Source organism: Dicentrarchus labrax, unplaced genomic scaffold, assembly GCF_905237075.1.
Source record: "Dicentrarchus labrax unplaced genomic scaffold, dlabrax2021, whole genome shotgun sequence".
NCBI lineage: Eukaryota > Metazoa > Chordata > Actinopteri > Moronidae > Dicentrarchus > Dicentrarchus labrax.
Window position 1 is genome coordinate 29,994,639 of NW_026136704.1, and position 22,428 is coordinate 30,017,066.

The 22,428-nt window shown below is 43.3% G+C and overlaps 1 protein-coding gene and 1 long non-coding RNA gene across 4 annotated transcripts; one reads left to right on the forward strand and one right to left on the reverse strand.

Moving 5' to 3' along the window:
* Window positions 1-799: 799 nt before the first annotated feature.
* Window positions 800-22,221, forward strand: ccdc9 (coiled-coil domain containing 9). 3 transcript variants are annotated; one of them, XM_051398581.1, is made up of 18 exons: window positions 800-930; window positions 1,939-1,991; window positions 2,146-2,250; window positions 2,596-2,745; window positions 4,300-4,443; window positions 4,488-5,015; window positions 5,446-5,529; window positions 5,840-6,004; window positions 6,116-6,297; window positions 6,871-6,932; window positions 8,156-8,200; window positions 10,586-10,706; window positions 11,160-11,286; window positions 12,182-12,686; window positions 13,300-13,417; window positions 13,863-13,945; window positions 14,546-14,710; window positions 19,383-22,221. In XM_051398581.1, exons 2-18 carry the CDS (start codon window positions 1,989-1,991, stop codon window positions 19,385-19,387), a joined length of 2,592 nt encoding a protein of 863 aa, XP_051254541.1. In that variant the 5' UTR covers window positions 800-930; window positions 1,939-1,988; the 3' UTR covers window positions 19,388-22,221. The 3 variants fall into 3 exon arrangements, with proteins under 3 accessions (XP_051254541.1, XP_051254539.1, XP_051254540.1); XM_051398579.1 differs by lacking the exons at window positions 13,863-13,945; window positions 14,546-14,710; window positions 19,383-22,221 and having other exon boundaries at window positions 13,276-13,544; XM_051398580.1 differs by lacking the exons at window positions 13,300-13,417; window positions 13,863-13,945; window positions 14,546-14,710; window positions 19,383-22,221 and adding an exon at window positions 13,046-13,253.
* Window positions 13,472-13,941, reverse strand: LOC127362672 (uncharacterized). The gene is made up of 3 exons (XR_007884489.1): window positions 13,861-13,941; window positions 13,754-13,829; window positions 13,472-13,554 (listed from the first exon to the last, which is right to left on the reverse strand). It is a non-coding gene; the product is annotated as an uncharacterized LOC127362672 (long non-coding RNA).
* Window positions 22,222-22,428: the final 207 nt, after the last annotated feature.

The window sequence follows — 22,428 nt, forward strand, 5'->3', positions numbered from 1 at the left end:
TGTTGCAATCTAGTTATGACGCATGTTGGAAGGATGTTGATAAACGTTTAGTATTATAGTTAACTATCATATCAAGAATATCATTTAACTTATTTTGATGATTGTACCCTTTAGTCAGCATTCTCTGTGGAAATAATAAACTTTATTTATCTAAATAAATCAAAATAAAGTTACAAAGAGCCTTACATGGCCAGAACCAGGGGAAAAAAACATTTCAGGAGGCAAAGAGGCTTAATAAAGTAAATTAAAATCATATAGTAGTGAGGTACAATAAAAATTGTTAATGCCAAACTAAAAAGTTGACCACTGACTATAGATTTAACTGATTTATCCTCTAATTAAAAGCTTAAAGCAAGTAATTAAGTACAATAAAGTAACATAAAATGTAACTATTATTACTATTATTGTACTATAAATAGACACTTTATTAATATCAGTTGTATAGATGCAGTTATTTCCCTCCTCACTATCTGACTGTGTGAGTTTGGGCCTATATATACTGCCACTGGTTCAGGCGGCAGGATCTGGTCTGATCACCGCTCGGTTATCAGGTCGAGTTCGTCCGCTGGCCGTTGCCGCCCTCTCGCGGACAGCGGAAGAAATACAGTCCCTGTAAAACTACGTAATATCGACTAGTTTCGATTCGCGGTTGTTTATCAAAATATGTAAAACCCACACAACAACGTCCAGCTGTATTTGTAAAGTGTTAGTTGTGGTAAGTTACACGAAGTTTTCTGACAGTTTAGTTCTGAAATTAAGCGCTGTGCCTTTAAAACCTCCGACATGGGGGGGGTCTTTATTTGGCAGGAAGTTAGCCGCAGCTAACAGGAAGCCGAATAATGAGGACACAGTGAGGTGCAGGAATTGGCAAAGAGCTACGAGTCCAAACGTTGCTCTTTACACTCTTTAAACTCCCCCCTTCTGATACAGGTAACACAAACAAAGTGTATTTACGCTTTTAATGCGCTGCTTTGTTGATTGTGTCGGTCCGTGTGGGTGGTTTGTTTCCATCGTTGTTGGAGAGAGAGAGAGAGAGAGAGAGAGAGAGAGAGAGTCTGCGCCCTGAAGCAAACATGGCTCAGTGTCCTTACATTACTTCAGACCAGAGTAAAAACAAATAACATCAGTGTGTCTGATTGTAAGAGTACAGTGAGGGTTTAATGTGTCTCTGTGTCTCTGTGTCTCTGTGTCTCTGTGTCTTTGTGTCTCTGTGTCTCTGTGTCTTTGTGTCCTGTCGGTTCTTAATACGCTTACACAAGCTTTGGAAACGCATGGAGGATTTATTCATTTGTGTTTCTGGTGTTACCTGGTTGTAACCTCCCTCACCTGTGATTGTATCCCCTTTATCAATAACACAGGTGTGAACCTGCTTGGAGCCTGCAGACAGGAGCAAAGTGCAGCTACTTAAATGGTTATTGATTAGTATTTAGCAGTAGGAAATATTGTTTTCAGTAGATAAATAATCATATTGTTTACATCCGGAGATGCTTTTAAACATCCATAATGTTTGGAATACTAACTAACTGTTTACCTATTGCATTAAATATTCTCCTTCTCTCACGCTTTAATCTTTTAAACATGAAAATATTGTTTATTTCTAAAGTTGGACTAGTTGACACAAGATTTTTCCTGTTTCACATCGTCAGTGTACACGCACTGGAGGTTTTGAAGTTTCCACATCACACGTGTTTAAGTTGAATGTTTGACTAATATACTAAACAAGCTGTAATGTCACAAACTCATTCCTTAAACACAAATATAAGTTGAACTTTCAGCAGGTAAACATGAAAACAGCCGTCTCGTGTCACATCAAAGTGAAGTTATCAATTAGCAAAACACATGTTTGAGTGGAGGGCGACTTAAAAACATTAAATTGTGTTAAACTTCTATGAAGCAACCAATTAACTAATCCTTGACTCTTCATCTTCCTCACCACAGGAGGAACAAGCAGTCAGCCTCCTGTGTATGAAGACAAGTCAGAGGCAGCTATGGTGAGTAAGAAAGGAGGAAAACAGTGTTGTAGCAACAACATTATTATCTATAATCAGTACTTCATTTAATCTAGTGTAAGTTTGTGTCACTGAGGACAGGCTGGCCTCCTCCTTGTTTCATTGCTCCTCCTAACCCTCCTCCTCTCTGTGTCAGTCTTCAGCGGTGGATCTCAAGACGAAGGAGGAGAAGGATGCAGAGTTGGACAGACGAATCGAAGCTCTGAGGAAGAAGAATGAAGCTCTGGTCAAGAGGTACCAGGTACGGAGTAACGTCACAAGATAACTGTCATCAGTGGTAGCAGTGAGTCCTTCAGAAAGTCTGAAAATGTCTTAAAATAAATAAATATAGCTTCTATATAATAGCTGGTATTAGGTAGATAGAAGTCGCTTTTTCAAGGATGTAATATTTGTTTTGTTTTGCATTGTGGGAGAATAGTGTCCGTCAACATCACTTTCTTCTTCAATTTTACTCATTATTGTACTTAATATACTTTTAATTCAGTCAGTTTATGTAAACGTACTCAAAAGTTGCTTACAGTTAGTCCAACGTTTGAATTTTAGGACACCACTTTAGTCTCGTCCCACTAATTCTGTCACTCAACAGGAAATAGAGGAAGACAAGAAGAAGGCAGAGCAGGAGGGCATTGCCGTGACGACGCCTAGGAAGCCCCGCCCCCACGAGCCGGAGACGGACAGAAGGAAGACGGAGAAAGAAAACTTCACCGTCACAGTCGACCTTTCTAAACTGACAGGGGTAAAGACCTGATGTGGATCCCAAACTAAAACCACGACACCTCAACACACACACACAGATCCTTTTAAAACTGAATAAGACGCAGTGAGAACATCGACTATATGAGTACTGTGACGCGTCTTTCCATCATTTTGGTGATGTTTTTGTTGTCTGTAGAAGAGATAACCTCTTTACCTGTTTCATGACGATCCAGCAGACCGAAGACGAAGCTTATAAACTCTGACAGATTCTCATTACTGTGATCAGTTTACAAACCACAGGCCTGCCAGTGTACCTATCAGTCCTCTGCCCACTTCTAGTGCTCGCTCTTGTGTTACACGTGTAGGCTGGCATATGGAATAAGACGTATATTTTACACATTTTACATCCTACATAAAACATATTTTATAGAAAAAGAGGGAAAGCACATGAATCAGATACATAAAGATTAAACTTCTTCCTCATATTGATGCAAAAAAATCCTTTAAATTCAGATTTGCCATAAAGCAGTCCTGTTGTAGAGTTCACCACATTGCTCGTAATGGCGTAATATAACCAGCAATACTGAAAGCCACCAATTCTTTAGTCTGTGTAGAAAAATACAATATGCAAATAATTTTAAACCAATGAACTGAAACTGACTCTAAAGCTCCATAAAGCCGCGGAGAGATTCAGATTCAGATAATTCTCCGAAGGTATGAGTGACCCCTTTCACATCGTCACGCTGTCGTTACAATACATTGTTACTGTAAAACTACAGATTATAGACGCTTTAAATAACCACAGAATACAGCTGAATGAAGACGGTAGTAACTCAAATTTGTAGCAGGATTTTAATCAACCTCCTGCCGACTGCAGCAGGACAGTTCGTGCTAATCAGGTCCAGGAGGGACGGTACAGTGCAGACAGCTCCTGCCGGGGTCCAGATTGCCTCAGAAATGACCAGTGACGACAGCAGACCCCTGATGTTTAACCTGCAGAGGTTAAAAGACAAAGAATGGCATGAAGAACAAGAGGGGGGGAGTTTGCTCCACGTGTGTACCTGTCTGAATGGATATTGATTCAGGGGCAAAAGGTCAAATTCGGTTCATTAGTCTGTTAAACCTTTTCTAAAGCTTGACAACAGTCTGCTGATCCCTCTGCTTAAAGAGCTCCTTGAAAAACTGATTGAACAATCCCGCTCTCTTCTTCATCACCTCTCAGCCTCTCTCTCTCCGAGTTCATCATGTTGTAGTTTTACATAATCCATAGCCCTTATTAGCCTTTTGTACTTTTTGTATGGCATCAACCCTTGAGATTGAGTAGATTGAGTCTGTTTAAATTAAAGTACAGAGGTTCAATTCAGGACAGCATATTATCCCCTATTGGCCAACTGGCTGCTGGATTTTCAGAGCTCACAGACCTTTAGCACTTCATTACCAGACAAATGTAATAAAGCATGATAGTGTGTGTGTGCATCCACAAACCCTCAGTGGGATAGTTACTGGATATCTTTTAGATTGCAGTAAAGTAATGAACAGTGGAACCAACCAAATATAACAGCATCAAATTGAAATGTGCACTTGTTTCCTGCAGGAGAAGAGAGTTGTGAACGACTGGAAAACCGGGCGCCTCGTGGCCGGGAAGACCTCAGAGGAGAGTGATGGGCATGGAGGGCCGGGCGACAGCCACAGGGCGCCGGGCGACAGCCACAGGGCGCCGGGCGACAGCCACAGGGCGCCGGGCGACAGCCACAGGGCGCCCGGGCGACAGCCACAGGGCGCCCGGGCGACAGCCACAGGGCGCCGGGCGACAGCCACAGGGCGCCGGGCGACAGCCACAGGGCGCCGGGCGACAGCCACAGGGCGCCGGGCGACGTCTATAGGGGGCCAAGCGATGGTCACAGGGGGCCGAGCGACGTCTATAGGGGGCCGAGCGATGGTCACAGCCCCCAGAGGAGGATGGGGTCGGGACGAGTGGGTCGGGGAGGTCAGAGAGGAGGAGGAGGCCGCCAAGAGAGGAGGGACCGGGAACCCAGGGAACCCAGAGAACCCAGAGAACCCAGGACACCCAGAGATGGAGAACCTGGGGAGTCAGGAGGACCACGTAGAGGAGGAAGGAGAGGAAGAGGAGGAGGAGGAGAAGGAAGAGGGGGAGGAGGAGAAGGAAGAGGGGGAGGAGGAGAAGGAAGAGGAGAAGGTGGAGGAAGAGGAGGAGAAGGTGGAGGAAGAGGAGGAGAAGGTGGAGGAAGAGGAGGAGGAGGAGGAGGAGGAGAAGGAGGGACACCAGGAGGCATGGACAGGAAATCTAAGGTGAGTGCAGATGAACTTCTGTAGTTACAGCGTCTTTTTTTTCCAGTTGTTCCCAATAAGGAGAGAGCGTATGCGTCCCTGTTCAAGACTGGTTTGAGTTTACGTCGACAAGACTGGACTGAACTGTGATAGTGGAACCACTTGAGCCTGAAAGTCGACATTAATTCAAACCGGGCTTTTTCAGTAGCAGCAATAATGAAATACCCCACTGGTGTTTCGTTCTGTAATGAAATCCTGTTTTGTGTACCTGAGTGGTGGATTATGACTGTTGCTGCGTTCAGAACAAAAGAATAGAAAATATTTGCCGATGTGAACTTTCCAGACTGGCTGTGGCTGTTTTTGGTCACCGTTAAATTTGTAAAATAATGAATTTTGATCTTTTGCTAATGGTGCAGACCTGTGGTGGTGGTGTTGTGTTTATTTCATACAGGAATGGGAGGAGAAGAGGCGACAGAACATTGAGAAGATGAATGAAGAAATGGAGAAAATAGCAGAGTATGAGAGAGGACAGCGGGTAAGAGAATCGCGGTTTTTTAAATATCATCTGGTGTTGTGCTTCAGATTCCTCCTTTTAGACCATCTAAACCTACAGAGACTACAAAGATTCATGTCTTCCAAGACTCTCAAGTTTGTTAATCTGTTATTTGCAGTTATCTGTTCCCAGATTTAATTATGCTGTCTTTCTGTGCCATCTTTTGTTTAGTTTTTCTTAATTTAAAATATAAATTGTGTTCTGGGGAGAGACTAGCTAGACTTCACTGAGCCCTTCAACAAACTTCAAAAGCTTTTGAACACAGAGGAAACTTGTCAAATGTTCTTCTTAGCCGGACGGAGACAAGCCAATCCGTAACTTCCTGGACGACCCGAGACGTTCAGGCCCAGCACCAGACATAGACCGCAAGGAGGGCAGCAGGAGACATGTACGAAACTGGGGAGGGCTGGACTTCGACAATGTGAAGACCGGAGCAGAGCTGGAGAAAGAGTGGACTGTGAGTAATGTCAATCTTTAAAAAAAAAATAGGGGTTGAAAGAAAGAAAAGAGTTATTATTTTGGGTTTTAATTGTCCTGACCACTTTGTGACCCCTGCTTGTCCCCGTAGAGTCGCAGGCCCGGTCAGAAAGGCTCCATGGATATGACGATGTCTATGACCGGCCGGGAGAGAGCAGAGTACCTGCGCTGGAAGAAGGAGCGTGAGCAGATTGACGAGGAGAGACTAGCACGCCATCGTAATGCCACAGGCCAGTGGAGACGAGAGTGGGACGCACAGAAGACCGAGAACATGTGAGATGGGAGAGGGGTGTGATTTTTATTTATTTATTTACCTTAAATTGACTCGATTTCTGTGACGCTGCCAAGTTTGAAATGTGTTACAGTCCTGTGTTTGTGCACATATTGACTGTTATCTCACTCCTTTGCATCATAATGTTTGAGTACTTTGATCTACGTCTGCAACGTACGATTATTTTCATCATCGATTTAATGTGACGGGTATTTTTTCACTTCACTGATAAATTGTTTTGTCTATTAAATGACAGAAAATAGTAAAATGGGCCCACGATGATGTGCACTGTAGCTAAGTGGGACAATGTTTTCAGATACTATTTCAAGTCTAGCAGAGATTCAAAATTGGATCCAGTTGGAATAAACAAAGTCGTGGTCCAACACTAAACCGGTGAGCTCTGAGCTCTAATACTAAACCCAAACACAGTAAAAAACTTTCCATCAAGTCTCCACCGAGTTCCTCGTGAGGATAATCGTCATCTTTATTCCCTCTGACAGGGACTCAGAGTGGCGTGACAAGACGGAGCGCGCTGATATTTGATGTGTGTTTTAACCCTGAGGCTTTTTTCACAGGTTCAAGGAGGACCCTTATGTGGCTGCAGAGGGCATCACACCCGAGCAGGGCAGCAGGAGAGGCAAGTACACACACACACATACACACACACACACACACACAACCAGTGTGCTGTTGCTGTGGTTACACAACAGCAGCAGACCCTCAATCCACCTTCACCCCCGCACCTCCGCTCGTCTGACACGATGTCACTCCAACATATCGTCGCATACACACATCGTAAACACCAAACACACAACGTAGGACACAACGTCATCTACCTCTTCAGCTAATTAAGGCCGTTATGTAAATAGAAGTTGATTAAGCTCGTTATGTAAATGCGTGCTGTATTTCCCTGGAGTCCAAATCAACTTCTTAAGCTGCGGTCGTGCTGATCTGAGAGGAGCTTTCAAAAGGATCCCAGTTTTCCTTTATGGGTTAGAAGTAGATAAACAGCAGTGACCACTATAAACTAGCTAAAAATATATATTCCACATATTTAGCATTCATTATTTTTTAAGTCTGTTAAATGTCAAAAAATTACAGCTGCCCATCACAAGAGCAAAGTTATGTCTTAAAATTCACAACTTCTTCTCACCTGGAGCCAAAAATCCACCAAAAAGTTACATTTTGTATTTTAAAATTGATAAATGTTTAAACTAACATTAATATATTTAAAGTATTTGTTTTATTTTGCAATAGGTGTTGGTGTGTGTTCTCAGCTATATCTGTTATGAAAACCAAGATTAACAAAAGTTAAATTTTAGTTTCACGTCCTTGTAAGTAAATCAACATTTAACCCCGTCAGCTGGAGAGCGACTTAATGCCTTGAGACTCTGAAGTCGTCTCCTTACAGCGTCGGCAGGGGAGCTTAATTTTGCTCATGGTTATTTCAGCCAGTCATCCGGTTGATAAAATAATGTAATGTGGGACTGTGGTAATCCCAGGACATCAGACACAGAGCAGCAAAACAAGTCAAACTGTGTTCGAGTGGCTTTGCATCTTTAATGCTGCTCTTTCGTTCCTACTGGTTGCTCGTAGGGAACATTTAAGGAGCCGCGACTGGATATTTTATAAAACACCAGATGTCAGTCTGAACTAAAAGGAGAACTTAAAGTAGACGGGATTAAATGTTGTCCTGACCTACGTTCTCCAGACAGGAGTTTGTTTTCTTTTATCTAATTTCTTTCCTAAAATAATTGTATTACAGTTGAAGTGCAGAAGTAATATTTTGTTTTTGTGTGTGTGTGTGTGTGTGTGTGTGTTGGACGTACTGTAATGTGTTTGTGTGTGTCCTCTCTGCAGCCCGGGGGCGTAACCCTCGTACAGAGCCTCGGGGCAGGGCCTCAGGTTAGACCACAGCATGGGACTGAGATCAAACTGTGTGTGTTGTTTTTGGTTTTTTTGGTTTTGTTCCATTTGTGTTTGCCTGAAGCACAACATCTGCACCCAAAACCAAACTCAACCCCTGACTCACAAACTGAACAACCAGCCCATTGTAGTTAATAAATATAATTTATTTGTAGTTTACACACACCCAGTGTACACTGTGTGTGTGTACTGTGTCAGACACTTAAAAGAAAAAGTATGAAAACCTCTTAAAGACGATTATTACTGGTTTTATTATAAATTCGTACATAACTGGACCCAAATTAATAGAGCACACACAGCTGCATCTAATATTTTTAACAGTAATTCTTCATTTATTTTTATTAATTTATTAATTTTTTGCCTAATATTCCTATTTTCTGTTTCTAATAGGGCTGTGTAATCTTTAAAAGTCTTAAATGTAGCTTTCTAAAACCTTCAAACATCCCAGATTTGGGCCTTGCTCGCAGGCCTTACCTAAATTTGAGTAATTTGTATCATTAAAATCAGCCGTACAGATAACGAAAGTGGAGGTTTGACCTCAAACCGAGTCCAGTTTCCTTTTCAGGGTTTTGCTTTGGAATTGGGTGAGCGTCTGTAAGGATTTGCTAATCTTTCCCCCGAGGCTGGCAGCACTTCAAAAGCTTCTGACTGCACGCACACACACACACACACACACACACACACACACACACACACACACACACACACACACACACACCAACCAACCTCGGGACGTCAAACAGTGTTTGTAAATAGTTCTCAGTGTTGTCTTGTGGGTGATGTTTCCACTGGAAAGTCAAATAACGAGTCTTAAAGTCAAAAATCTTCCAAGCTGTGTTGTACTGTGAGAAGGTTCAAACAACAGCTGAGAATTATTTCTAACTGCTGTTCAGTCCTTTTCTTTTTGTGTATGTCTTTGTGTCTGACTATAACTGGAGAGTATATTACAGATTAAGGCTTTACACCTGCCCCACATTAAAGCCTGCACTCGCTTTGGCTCTATATGTGTGTGTGTGTGTGTGTGTCCAATTTCTAATTTCTGGAATGACTTGAGTGTCCTCTTCACAGCCCCGAGCTACTCTGTTCAATCTCTTCATCATCCTCTCGTCAGTTCTTTCTTTTCTCCTCACTGATCCCTTCATTTCTTTTGTACTTTCTCTCTCTGACCTTTTTTTTATAACATCCTCATCTCTCCCCCTTCATGCTCTTATCCTTCTCCTCCTCCCCTCTGTGACCTTCCCTTCTTCCCTTCCTCTCACATCTTTCTGTAACTTGGAGGTTTTTACTCATTCCTTCATACCTCCTTTTACTTTTCTTTCCCACTTTCTGACCTTTCTGTTTCCTTCATCCCTCCATCAGGCTGCTCGATGTCTCACTTTGACTGCCTTCACCTTCCACACTGTCATTTCCTTTCTCTGTCACATACGATCACATTTTCTTTCTTCTAACATCTCTCTCTCGTTTCATCCTCTTTCATTTTCCTCCATTATGAATTCAGGGGAGAGATCGAGTCGTCTTTCCCTCTGTTACACTCTGATTGTGACTGAAATAATTCATAATTACATCCTGAGTGTTACATTTCCAAAACCTCAGAGGAGTTTCACCCTACCTTTTTTATTTTTGTCCCTCTTGTTGTCTGCTCTTGTCATTCCTAATCATGATTTCTATATAAAAACAATGATTAACCACGTCTGAAAATACTTCTTAAACCACTTTAACTCCAACCTCTCGTATGCTGCTCACTTGGAGGCAGTGTATGTTTTTACTGTATTTAAAGTCTTTTAAAAGGTGTGTTTTCTCTACGTGACACACACAATATAATGAAAACCAGCCTATAGCACTCTTTATCCCTCTTTTTAAAATCTGTAAGATCTCCTCTCCTTCCCTCCCACTCATTCATCGCCCACTCACTAACACAGACGTTTGACCTTGTCCCAAAGTTCAGATGGACTCTGCAGCGGTTTGACACTGCAGGACAGCCGTTGTCATCAACGCTCAGACTGCAGCAGGAAGGGGGGGAAACAGACGGAGGAATGGATTTTCCTGAATACTCGTTTAAATGTCTTCAATACAGTCATTAGAGGACTCCACTCTTACTAATACAGAACATTTTTTGTATGGGATTAATTGAGTGCACAAATAGTATTTTTATATTTTTATGTTATGCATTGATCTTTAATTTGGGTTTTATGTATCACTTGCTGCAAGGTAAATGATTTCAGTCATTTGAGAAGAAACTTTAAACATTCATCCATCACCTCTTTCCTCATCTGTTAGTCACACCCCTCTCTCTGATTCACCTTTTAAGATCAAGTGTATTTTTAAAAAAAAAAAGCTTATTTTTACCATCAATATTTCCTCCAGACGACAGCAAGCGGCCTCCGAAAACTCCGACATTTGGCGACTTCCTGTCCCAGGGCAGGAGCCAGGGACCCCGAGGGGACCGGGGAAGAGGAAGGGGCAGAGGACAGAAACCGAGCTACAGGTAAATATTTAGTTCGTACAGACAACAAGTCTACTTTAGAACTTAATAAATACATTAAGTGTTTATTTTGTTTATCATGGACGACCTTTTTTATGGTGTTAATAATGTAACTTATTATTTAAGATTGATTTAATGATGACTGTTTCCATTTGTTGGCCTGTTATTGTGAATTTCCATTAGGGGATTCTGGGTGTTGGCAAGTGTAATGTTTTTCACCCACTGAAACATTTGGATGTTTTCCATAATGGTTAATGCTTACAGATGCTTGCTGCTAACATTTCAGTCTGTCTGTCGTTGTTTTAGTTTGTTCCCCAGTTGATTTATATTATGTTCTTTACTCTGTAAACTCATCGCTGTGTGTGTTTTGTTAGGAGTAATTTGTGAGTTTGGTGTTTGCTGCTTCTAACGTTGATGTGCATTCAACCTCTGACACATCTGGATGCCTTTTGACAGCATGCATGACAACCGGTGGGAAGGAGAGAAAGAGGAGGAGGACAAGGAAAAGGAGGACAAGACGAGGAGAGAGGAGAAGCCAAAGAAGAAGGAGGAAGAAAAATCCAAACCTCCGACAACACCGAAGGTAGAAGGGGGCCTCATCTGGATTAATAATGCAAGCAAACTCATCAGTGACGTACATTAGGCGGTGGCAGCTGGAGTGAAACCCAGACAGGGAACTAAAACTGGACGTGTTCATGTTCGCTTTGCTGTAAAGTGTCAGACTCGCTGAAAATCGACAAAGAAAAAGACAATTCAGTCTAAAGACGTGGTTCTCAACCTGGTGTCCGGGGATCCCCTACAGCTCCTTGAGAGGGTGGAATATTTTAATTTAACTATAATTTCACTGACTAGAATTTAGAGAATGCACTAGAATGATTATTCTGTTCATAGGTTTCACACTTTTCACTGTTATTATCTACAGTGTAGACAGTTATTGATTAACTAAATCTTATCAAACTGGGATCCCTCCAACTTATCAAATACGGGTCCATGGCCTGATGAGTATCAATTTGGGGGTCTTTGACGCCAAAAAGGCTGAGAACCACTGATCTAGAGCACATTTACTACATGAGCGCTTACTCAAAGAAACAGAGCAGTCGAGCAACAGTTAATTAAAATCACTTAAGGATGGATAGATTTAAAACCGCTATAATCATTATTTTTGTATTAACAATGGATTATATGCCTCTTAGTGTGTGAAAGAAATCACTCGTAGTCTCTCCTCCCTGATAGCGTTGATCTTTTAGAGCTCTAAAAACCCACTGCCCTCTACCTGCCCAGCAACAAACGGGAGACGGACTTAGTTAGCGACTAGCTCGTCAACATAGTGGAGCATTTAACTGCTACAGAGCCAGATAATTCCTTCAGGAGTTGGAAGAGACCAAACCTAAAAGCATAACAAGAGAGTAAATATTGGCTTCACCAGAAACACGACTCCATAAATCCTGACTGTGTAGATTTTCTTTATCTTTTCTCAGGTGGAGCAGAAGAACGGAGACGGAGAGGATGACGAGGAAGAATGGGAGGATGCCAGCGATGAAGAAGACGATGAGGAAGGGAGCGACTCAGAACACGACTCCAGGGGCGATGAGAAGAAAGACAAGGGGAAAGAGAAACCAACCAAGAGCAAAGACAACTCCCCCACATCTCCCGCACCTCGTTCGCGACCCGCATCAGCAGGAAGCCCCAAAGAGCAGCGGACCCCCAGGCCAAAGGTCCACATCCCCGCCCCGTCAGTTCAGGAGTCACCGGAGGGAGGGAAGCCCCTCAGCCCCTTCTCCCCGCTCGACAGCCACCGGCCTGTAACAGACTGGGGGGAGGAGATGGAGATGCTGTCGCCCCGGAGCAGCATGGAAGGTGAGAGCCCACTGAAACCCCCCAGTGTGGACAGCAGCCCGCCCCAGAAGAAGGAGCAGGAGGAGACGGAGAGCCAAGCCGCCAGCTCCAGTGAACCTGCTGAGCCACAGGAAGGAGAAGCTACAGGTACAGATAGAAGTTTGTAATAGAACATACACAATTACTGAGTTTATACATTGCTTTTATCCAAAGTGGAGTGTATTTGACCCTCTCATGGACATGTGGACAGGAGGAGACGGCGCTCTCTCTCCATTTTAGTGATTTGTGACATTGTGGGGAACATTTTGGTAATATTATAGTGTATCAATCAATACGTAGGTGTCCAGTGATACTGTGATACTGTTGTCTATCACTGTGCTCGCTGTTTGTTGACATCAGTCTTTTCTCTCCTCTCTGTCACTCTGCTCTCTCTCTCTCTCTCTCTCTCTCTCCGTTTGCTCTCTGATTTATCTCCTGGATTTGTCTCAACGTGGGGATGAAAAAAGTTGGTCGGAGAAGAGAAATGCTTTTTGAAATGTAGCTCTCCTCTTCTCCGTCTCTTTTGATTTTGTGTCTTGTCTCGTGTTCTCTGCTCGACTTTTCCTTGTGTCTTATCTTGTCTCAACTGTCTTTTTTTTCTTTTCCCTGACTCTTACTCTCTCCACCCCGGCCTCCTCACTGTCTTTAACCCCCCCCTCCATCCCTCTCTCAATCCTTCCCCGTCTTCCATGCTCAGTCATTAGCGTTTCCTCTCCTTCAGAAAAGATTAAAGCCCAGCAGACTGTGATAGTGTCAGAACCAGAGTCCACTCCAGCAGACTCCCCCGCTGCACCAGCATCCGACCCCGCACCGTCCGACCCTCCACCATCCGACCCTGCATCATCTGACCCCACCCCCCTCTGACCCTGCACCATCTGACCCCACCCCCTCTGACCCTGCACCATCTGACCCCGCCCCCTCTGATGCTGCACCATCTGACCCCGCCCCCGCCCCCTCTGATGCTGCACCATCTGACCTTGCCCCCTCTGATGCTGCACCATCTGACCCCCCCCTCTGACCCGCCTCTGACCCCTCTGCTGCACCATCTGACCTTGCCCCCTCTGATGCTGCACCATCTGACCCCGCCCCTCTGACCTGCCCCTATGCTGCACCATCTGACCCCGCCCCTGATGCTGCGCCATCTGACCCCCCCCTCTGACCCTGCACCATCTGACCCCGCCCCCTCTGATGCTGCACCATCTGACCCCACCCCCCTCTGACCTTGCACCATCTCACCCCGCCCCCTCTGACCTTGCACCATCTCACCCCGCCCCCCTCTGACCTTGCACCATCTCACCCCGCCCCCTCTGAGGTCAATGAGGCCGCTGTGATGATGGACCAGGATACACCTGCTGCTCCATCACAAGGTAACAAAGTCTCTACAGCCGCAGGCTAACATGCTGATGTTAAAGATGCCTTAAGTTCTTAACTTCTCTTAGTTATGAACCCATAGAGAATTATTATGTGAGTTTCAGCTCATTCTTACTCGCCAGTCCCTCAACTTTACTGTTTTGTTCACTCTCCGCTCTCGTAGCTCTCTCTCTCACCCGCAGCAGGCAGCTGTTTTCATACACAAAAACTCTAAAAGATCCACTGTACACTATCTGCTCAGCAACAAACAGCAGAGAGACATAATTTAGAGACTAGCTGGTGAACACAGTGGAGACATTTCTATCAGGAGTTGGTAGAGACCAAGAACAAACCTAAAAGAGAGTGAATATTAGATTTAAACACAAACACGACTCCAAATGAATGATCATGTTGCTCCATAACTGCTGGATGTGTAAATAAGCAGCTGTTTGCCATGAAGTTAACCACATCAATGATATATGTTAATGTTTCTGTTACTGCAGGTTTAAAGCAAGTGTACTGTATACTATTCCTAACATCTCAGCTCAGCATTTTAACTTTATAGATAAACAGACTAATTAGAATTTAACCCAGTTTGACACTTCTCTCTCTGACAGCTGATGAACTGGACTCCGCTCCCTCTCCAGCCACCCTGGAGGCCGACCAGAGCTCGTCTGAACCGGCAGGAGGGAAAGACGATGACGATGACGACACAGCGCCCGCTGCGACCGACGCTGCTCCGACAGCAGAGACCGTGGAGTCCTCAGAGCAGACGTCCTCAGGTGCGGTCTATATCAGTGACTTTGAGACAGTGGCTTACTGTAAGATATCTGCTGCGTACTTCTAACGCCCTCTCACGCTTCACTCTTTCTTTTTTTGTGATTGTGGTGGTTTGATATCGTCATTTTTTTTTTGTCTTCCTTGCTCACTCAGCCTCGCTTTTTTTTTTTTTGGTTGCTTCCACATCTAAATAAGTAATGGTGGGAGCTGTTTAGTGGCAATCCAAAGATATATTTAAACACTCACAAGCATTGGATCTGTCCCTGCATCCTCCAACCAATCAAGATCCCTACTTCCTGTTTGAAACTCCTCCTGACTGTCTTCCTGCTCCTCCTGTGATGGACTGAAAGTACTAACTCCACCTCCTGTGATGGTCTTCTGTATTTCCCTGTGTGGTGTATACTGCCCCTGTCCTTCCTCACCATGTGAAACCCTTTTTTCCCTTTTTTTGTTTTCATCCTTTTTGTGGCTGTAATGAAAATGCTTGCAGCGCTGCATGGCATGCTGCCTGCGTTACCATCCCTCGGTTGTAACTCCTCTCCTTCTCGCTCCTTCAGTTTTCCGGGTGCTAATGCGAGTCTGTTAATCAAATTATGTTTTTACTGCTGAGGAGCGAGAAGTGAAATGTGACCCTGTGTGTAGCCTGTTTTCTGTACATTCATCTCATATCAGGAACCAGATGTCTCGAGCTAAACTGCCCCTTCACTACCTTTTATGTTTGTAATCAGTTAGACCCACTTTGCTGCATCATTCCTCATCAAAGGTTTTACTCATAAATGCAACTGAATGCGTCACTGGATTTAAGATCAAGAGGGTGATTTCAGTTTAATTTGTACAGCACCAAATCATAACAGAAGTGTTTGGCCTAATGACACTGACAGTACTCTGAGAGATTCTGGTTCCTGTTTGCCATGAATGCAAACCTCAATCTGCTTTCTCCTCTGCTTCTGATGGGCTGGTTTATCATCTTCCAGTTGACCTTTTTTAACTGGTTTCTTTGCACTGCTTCACTGTGTGTCTGAAGTAGGAGGGGTACATGTTGCCACAGCAGATATAAACATCTCTAAGTCACTGTGGAGCAGTTAGAAAACAGTTGGATTCAAGGATATTGACTTAAAAATATCATAAACAGCCTTAAATTTAATTACCCGATTTCATTAAGACCCCCAAATTATGAGTTTTATAGTTTTCTGGGGTGGATTTCAGTATTTCTAGACACTTTTTATTGGACTGCTTCTGGGAGAACAACAATGAATGAATGATTTAAAAACTGCATTTTCTCCTTTATAAGTATAGAGAAGGCTTTTAAATGGCTAAATGAAGTTTACAGGAAATAGATTTTAAGTCAAATGAAAATATTAAGTGTAAACAATATAAATCCTATATTAAGACTATACTGTTGGTGTCTAGGCTCCTGTTTGAACTGTTTTCTCTCCCCTGATGATCAAATACATAACGGATGTGAAGTTGTTTTTTTAATTGATGCCAAAAACTTTTATTGTCATTGAGGTTGATACAGTAGATTCAACCAGATACGAACACTTCCTGTAAAATAATACCACATGAAATTTCTACTCGGTGAACGCTTGAATCCAAAGCCCGCCGCGGTACCGTAGTTCTTCTGTGTGCACACTTTCAGCCCGAGAGCCACCGATGGGAATAGAAACCACTCACTCATTGAGCTACGTGTCCGCGTGGATCCATCCGTCCATCCTTTTTTGTTTCTGCACACGGTGGTTTAAGAGTGTGCTATAAGTGAATAAACCACAGACTAGAGGAAGTCCAGTCATTAGCTGGTCTCCTTACAACCACTCAGCTTGTGGCTGCCGTCGGCTAATGGCTAAGTTTGGAGAATAATTTTTAGATCGACTTGTTGCTCAGTGTCGCGTTAGTGTGACGACCCAGTTGGAGGTTAGTCTGATGTGAGAATGGGAAGGTGATCTTTGGATTAAAGGAGCTCTTAACAGATCTTCTGTGGTTCTTTTAAAGGTTCCACATGTAAGATTCATTTTAAATATTATTTTAATGTTCAGTTTTTAAGATTTTCCACAAAAATCCAAAGGTTGTGATTTATGCGCTCTTCTCCTCCTCCTCTTTACTGACAGTGTCAACAGCTAATGTCGGCTTATAAACGGAGTCTGCCAACGTCTATAAACAACATAAAGTCCAAAGTCAAAGCTAAGCTTGTGAAATATGCTGTAATATGGTCGTTTTAGCCAGCTAACGTTGGCTTCATTGATAATGCTAGGAATTGCTAAATTCTGTCCGGTAGATTAATCTGTAAACATTACACAGATTACACTGAGTGTCCACTATTAGGGTAAATTCAACAGTATATTCTGGTTTAATCCTAATTAGGCTTTATTCTGAATGTAGTATTGTGTAATTAAGTTGGATTTGATATTATTTGGGGTTTAGGAGCATTCAGAGTATTAATTGAGTCTCATTTGGGGGTCACACGGCTGCTTGTTTAGTCAGCTCTGTGCGTACAGTTTAGAGTAGAGATGCATGCACAAAAAACGGGAATATTAATGTTCATTAGGCTTGTAAAGAGCTTAGTAGGAATATCGTCTTATTCTAGTTATTGTTTACTGAAACGAGGTGAAATTATTTCCATAAATTGTTGATAAAACCTGAAAATATCTGATGAATTGAACCATTTTAATAGTAAGAAAAAGATTTCTGTCGTCTCCTTTTGTTCTTTTGGTGTAAAAGCCACACTGATTACATTTACACTTCTCCTCGGGACTCATTTGTGATAAACAGCAGAAGTCAGATGAGCTCATGTGGCCAGTGTGTGTGTGTGAGTGTGTGTGTGTGTGGCAGTGTTATTGTATGTGTTGGTGTCAGGGTGGAGATCAGGAAACCAGGGAAATTAGAGGCACAATTAAGTTTTTAAAAGGCTTTTGAGAGGAAATGAGCTGCAGCCTGCTGGACAGATGATAGGGCAGACAGAAGGGAGGCCGTTTGAAGTCTGATTGAATTAAACCTTGTGATGCTTGTGAGACTCCACAGTTGAGTATCTGACTGTGGATGGAGACGAATGACGTGAATCACTCAAGTACCAGCAAACACCCCTATTTAAAAAATAAAACACTAACACTGTTCCGGTGATCTTACAGTAAGAGAATCAGAGTCCGCTAATGTAATCTGTCTCTGGTCTCTGCTGCCTGTCTCTGGTCTCTGCTGTCTGTCTCTAGTCTCTGCTGCCTGTCTCTGGTCTCTGCTGTCTGTCTCTGGTCTCTGCTGTCTGTCTCTGCTGTCTGTCTCTAGTATCTGCCGCCTGTCTCTGGTCTCTGCTGTCTGTCTCTAGTATCTGCTGTCTGTCTCTGCTGTTTGTCTCTTGTCTCTGCTGTCTGTCTCTGCTGTCTGTCTCTTGTCTCTGCTGTCTGTCTCCGCTGTCTGTCCCTGCTGTCTGTCTCTAGTCCCTGCTGTCTGTCTCTAGTCCCTGCTGTCTGTCTCTAGTCTCTGCTGTCTGTCTCTGGTCTCTGCTGTCTGTCTCTGCTGTCTGTCTGGTCTCTACTGTCTGTCTCTAGTCTCTGCTGTCTGTCTGTCTGCTGTCTGTCTCTAGTCTCTGCTGTCTGTCTCTAGTCTCTGCTGTCTGTCTCTGCTGTCTGTCTCTAGTCTCTGCTGTCTGTCTCTGCTGTCTGTCTCTGCTGTCTGTCTCTGGTCTCTGCTGTCTGTCTCTGGTCTCTGCTGTCTGTCTCTAGTCCCTGCTGTCTCTCTAGTCCCTGCTTTCTGTCTCTAGTCTCTGCTGTCTGTCTCTGCTGTCTGTCTCTGGTCTCTGCTGTCTGTCTCTGGTCTCTGCTGTCTGTCTGCTGTCTCTAGTCTCTGCTGTCTGTCTCTAGTCCCTGCTGTCTGTCTCTAGTCTCTGCTGTCTGTCTCTGCTGTCTGTCTCTGGTCTCTGCTGTCTGTCTGCTGTCTGTCTCTGCTGTCTGTCTCTGCTGCCTGTTTTCTTTCCGTTACCTCACATTTGAGAAACCTGATACTACAAATATTGTGCTCGATGAATGACTTCAACAGTTCATCTGTCGGTACTTTTTTATGTTCATTGATTATTTTATTGGTGGTTTTATGACTTCAGCGGAGAGCGAGAGTACAGAGAGAAGACAGGAAATATTACAGTATAGAGAGAGATGCAACAAATGTCCTTCTCAAAGGCAGACTGGTTCAGATTGCAGTTGTTGTCCAGCGCCTTAACCCTTATTCCCACCAGGGCGCCCTGTCGATCGATTAATTGACTGATCTTTTCAACACTCATCTTCTTAGGAAAGCCTTGTAGTCATGACACTGAGACGTTTGCGGTTGCGTCCCACAGTTTAGTTTTAGTGTCATCTAGCAGTTTAATAGCAGATCGTAACTCCGTCACTTCAACCTGCTGCGAAGGAGAAACTTACAGCAGCTGCGTGATTCAGTATTGATTATTAGACGCTCTGCATGTGATCAGTTGTCCCATTCAGCAGCAGCAGGAGGAGCTGAATGTCCCGGGAGTCGCAGTAAGGTTTCTCCCTCGGGGGGGCTGCTCGCTGTAGAAATGTGCACACTTATGTTACAGGGATGTGCTTTGGATGAAGGCATTAAATCACACACACACACACACACACACACACACACACACACACACACACACACACAGGATGCACCACCACTTCCTCCCTGTGTTTGTATCAACAGGCTGAAGCTGCTGAGAAACAAACTGAGGAGGATGGAAAGATGAGAGGGACGAAGAGCATCACACTACTCATCACTGGAGTGACCGTCACACATCGAAATTTATAAAAAAAATTAAAAAAGACTTAAACCATCACGAGGAGGAAGAGGAGGAAGACTGTGCATCGCCGCCATGGATCGGCCTCTTTTTGGATCACGTCTCGGCCGCCATGTCTTGTCTCAGTCTGTTTGGTGTTCAGGTAGGAAATTAAAAGTCAGTCACTGGTTCAGAGCTTCAACACGTTCAGGAAAAAGAACTGAACAGGATCAGATTTTGTCCAAAAGACCACATGTGTAGAAATATTATCACAGAGGATCATTGAAGACTGGCCCTGATCTCGGTTTATAAAAGGCTCTCGTCGTCTGTCTCAGGAACAGAACACATGTGGCTAATTTCTGTTGGTTTTTGTCTGGAAAATAATTACTTCTTTTAAAGATTGCTCTGATTCATTTTGTCTGAACGACGGCAGCTTGCAGTTAATTAACCTCGGGGTGACCTGAGCGACCGTCTGTCTCGTTTGAGCCCTGGCGAACACATCTGCTCTCGACCTGCTACGTTAACACTTCTCCAGCGGCTGAGCTCCGATAACATTTCCGGACTCACGATGGTCAGTTTAAAAAAAAAAAAAAAAAAAAAACCAAAATCGATGCTGCAGAATTAGAGATTCTTCTTCCTTCTCAAAACATTGCGCCTACATTACCCATAATGCAACTCAACCGCCTACAGATCGCTCTGAGATTCGGGTTAATGTGACCTCGAGCTTCCAGCCGGCTGCAGACGTCTTTTTAACTTCACACCAACAGATTTGTTTGGGGGGGGTTTTTTGTAGTCTTCAGACTCAACCCGATGCTGACTCAAGTGACATCACTTGAGGACAGATTCCACGCAGCGTGTCCACGTGTACAGTAGTTCTCTCCGTCGCCTGGAGTTTAATGTGTAAAGAATCAGTGGAATTCCTCTTTAACATGAATTGACTCATTTTACAAACTCCATTAGAGACTGAGACTCTCAGAGCGAGCTACGTTTGGAAATATATTTACATTATCAGACCTTTTTTATTTTATTTATCCGAACAATGCTGGATTAAACCTTCACCTGTGGACGACTCGTCGGTTCTGATTTACACAATATTTGAACTCTTCTTTTCTGGACTGGACTCGTCACCGGTCGCACTTGTTCCTGAGCTTTTGTCTCGCAACTGAGAGTCACTGCTGATTGTGGCGGCCAGCTTTGTGATCTCAGCTGCGTTCGTCTCCATCGTGTAGAGATTGGGGGGGGCCTTCACCCTCCAGCCTCCAGCCTGTCCTGCTCTTTAGTTTTATTTTGTAGTTTTTCTTTTTTAAATTGCTTTTTACTTTTGAAAAATGTCTTTTTCATATCAGATCCCAACTGATGCTCCATATTGTTTTAATCATTGGAGACATTTAAAGACACTAAAGGTATTTTTTAAGTGTATTTTATGTTTTGCATCAGAGCCAGCTGTGTGTGTGTGTGTGTGTGTGTGTGACAATAACTGACTTCAGTGATCATGTGGGTCAGATGTGAATGTTTTTGTCTGACGCTCTCACCCAGATTAACTTCTAGGATCAGGTGTCTTGCTTTAGGACACATCTCCTCATCTCAAATCTGTCAGAAACAAACCAATCATGTCCCTTTTTTAGAGCAGTCGGGCCTGTTTGTCGTCTTTTTAATGAAGTAATTCTAATCAGAGAACATTTGATATGTTCAGTGACGCAGACTGTGCTGCCATTTTGGTGATTTGATGGGCTGTGAATCATCAGTCCTACAGAGAAATCTGTCGTATCCGAGCTGATACGAGCTCCCCTCCCCCCCTTTAGATGACACACTGCCTCTTTAGATGGAAAGTTTTTAAAAAATCAAAAGGGTCTCATTCCAAAATGGCTTGAAGCTATGAAAGAAAACAGGATATTTTACATTTAATATGTATATTTTTGTTAACAGCCGTGTTTTTGAGGATATAAACCTCATATTTGGAAAAACCGACTTCCATTAAAGTGTATAAATATGAATTTACAACTTAAATAACAGCTTCTCTTTGGAATGAAACCCTTCACTCATACCTCAGCAGACCAAGGGCTTTTTAGTTTGGTTTGTTTTTGAGTTCTTGCTTTTGTGTGTGTTCTGCCGCCGGCTCTTTGAATCACGTTTAGTCGTAGCGGCTCGCCTGTGGCGTTTGAAGACACGCGGATAAATGGGATGCTTTAATGTGTGTGTGGGGGGGGTTTCTTTTTGTGTGTGTGTTTCTGTATCAGAGGAATAAAAAAAATGATGCATTTTGGTTGAAAGGAACTACAATATGTACAGTTTTTAAATAAACATTCCACAGTTGGGTGTTTTTGTGAAAAGCCTTTTGAGCTATTAAACAATTATGGTTGTTTTCTTTTTTGCATCTGGTTGTTTTTGTTGTTTTTTCCTGAGCTTTTTTTCGATGACTGATTGTATTTAAGGCGGTAGATATCTCATGTAATGTACATCCATTTCTACAACGTCTTCCTGTTTTGATACATGAAATCACGGAGGGACTAACAAAGGGGATGTTTTTTGTTTTTTGGAGAGTGCTGTGCAACTGTTTTCATAAGATTATCAGGACTATAGCATGAATCTGAAACTGTAGCTTTTTAATGTTGTCAAAGCCATCGATGGAATAAATGTCCTCGCCGTCAGCTTCGTACGTCAGAGCGAGGAGCCCCTGACGTTTATACAGCCTGTACTCAACATGAAATGTAAAGCACACATCAGTTTTTTTGTTTTTTCATTTAACCAATAAATGTATTCCTCTGATGTCTGAAGTCACGTCTCTCCTTTTTCTTTTGCTTCCTCTGTAGGTGTGAGACAGATAAAAATACTCTTCAGTGGCAGGTTGAATGTTTCTGCCTGACTTAATGTTCTCCTTTAAAGTGCAGATCCTCTAGAAAATGTGTGCTGGTAATGCTGCAGCTCCTTTATTCACCCTCCACCAGACACATACGTGTGTGTGCAGTGTGGCAG

Coding starts and splice junctions, on each gene's coding strand:
- ccdc9 (XM_051398581.1), top strand. Junction 6,298..6,870: donor GCACAGAAGACCGAGAACAT/GTGAGATGGGAG, acceptor CTTTTTTCACAG/GTTCAAGGAGGACCCTTATG. Junction 11,287..12,181: donor AACCTCCGACAACACCGAAG/GTAGAAGGGGGC, acceptor ATCTTTTCTCAG/GTGGAGCAGAAGAACGGAGA.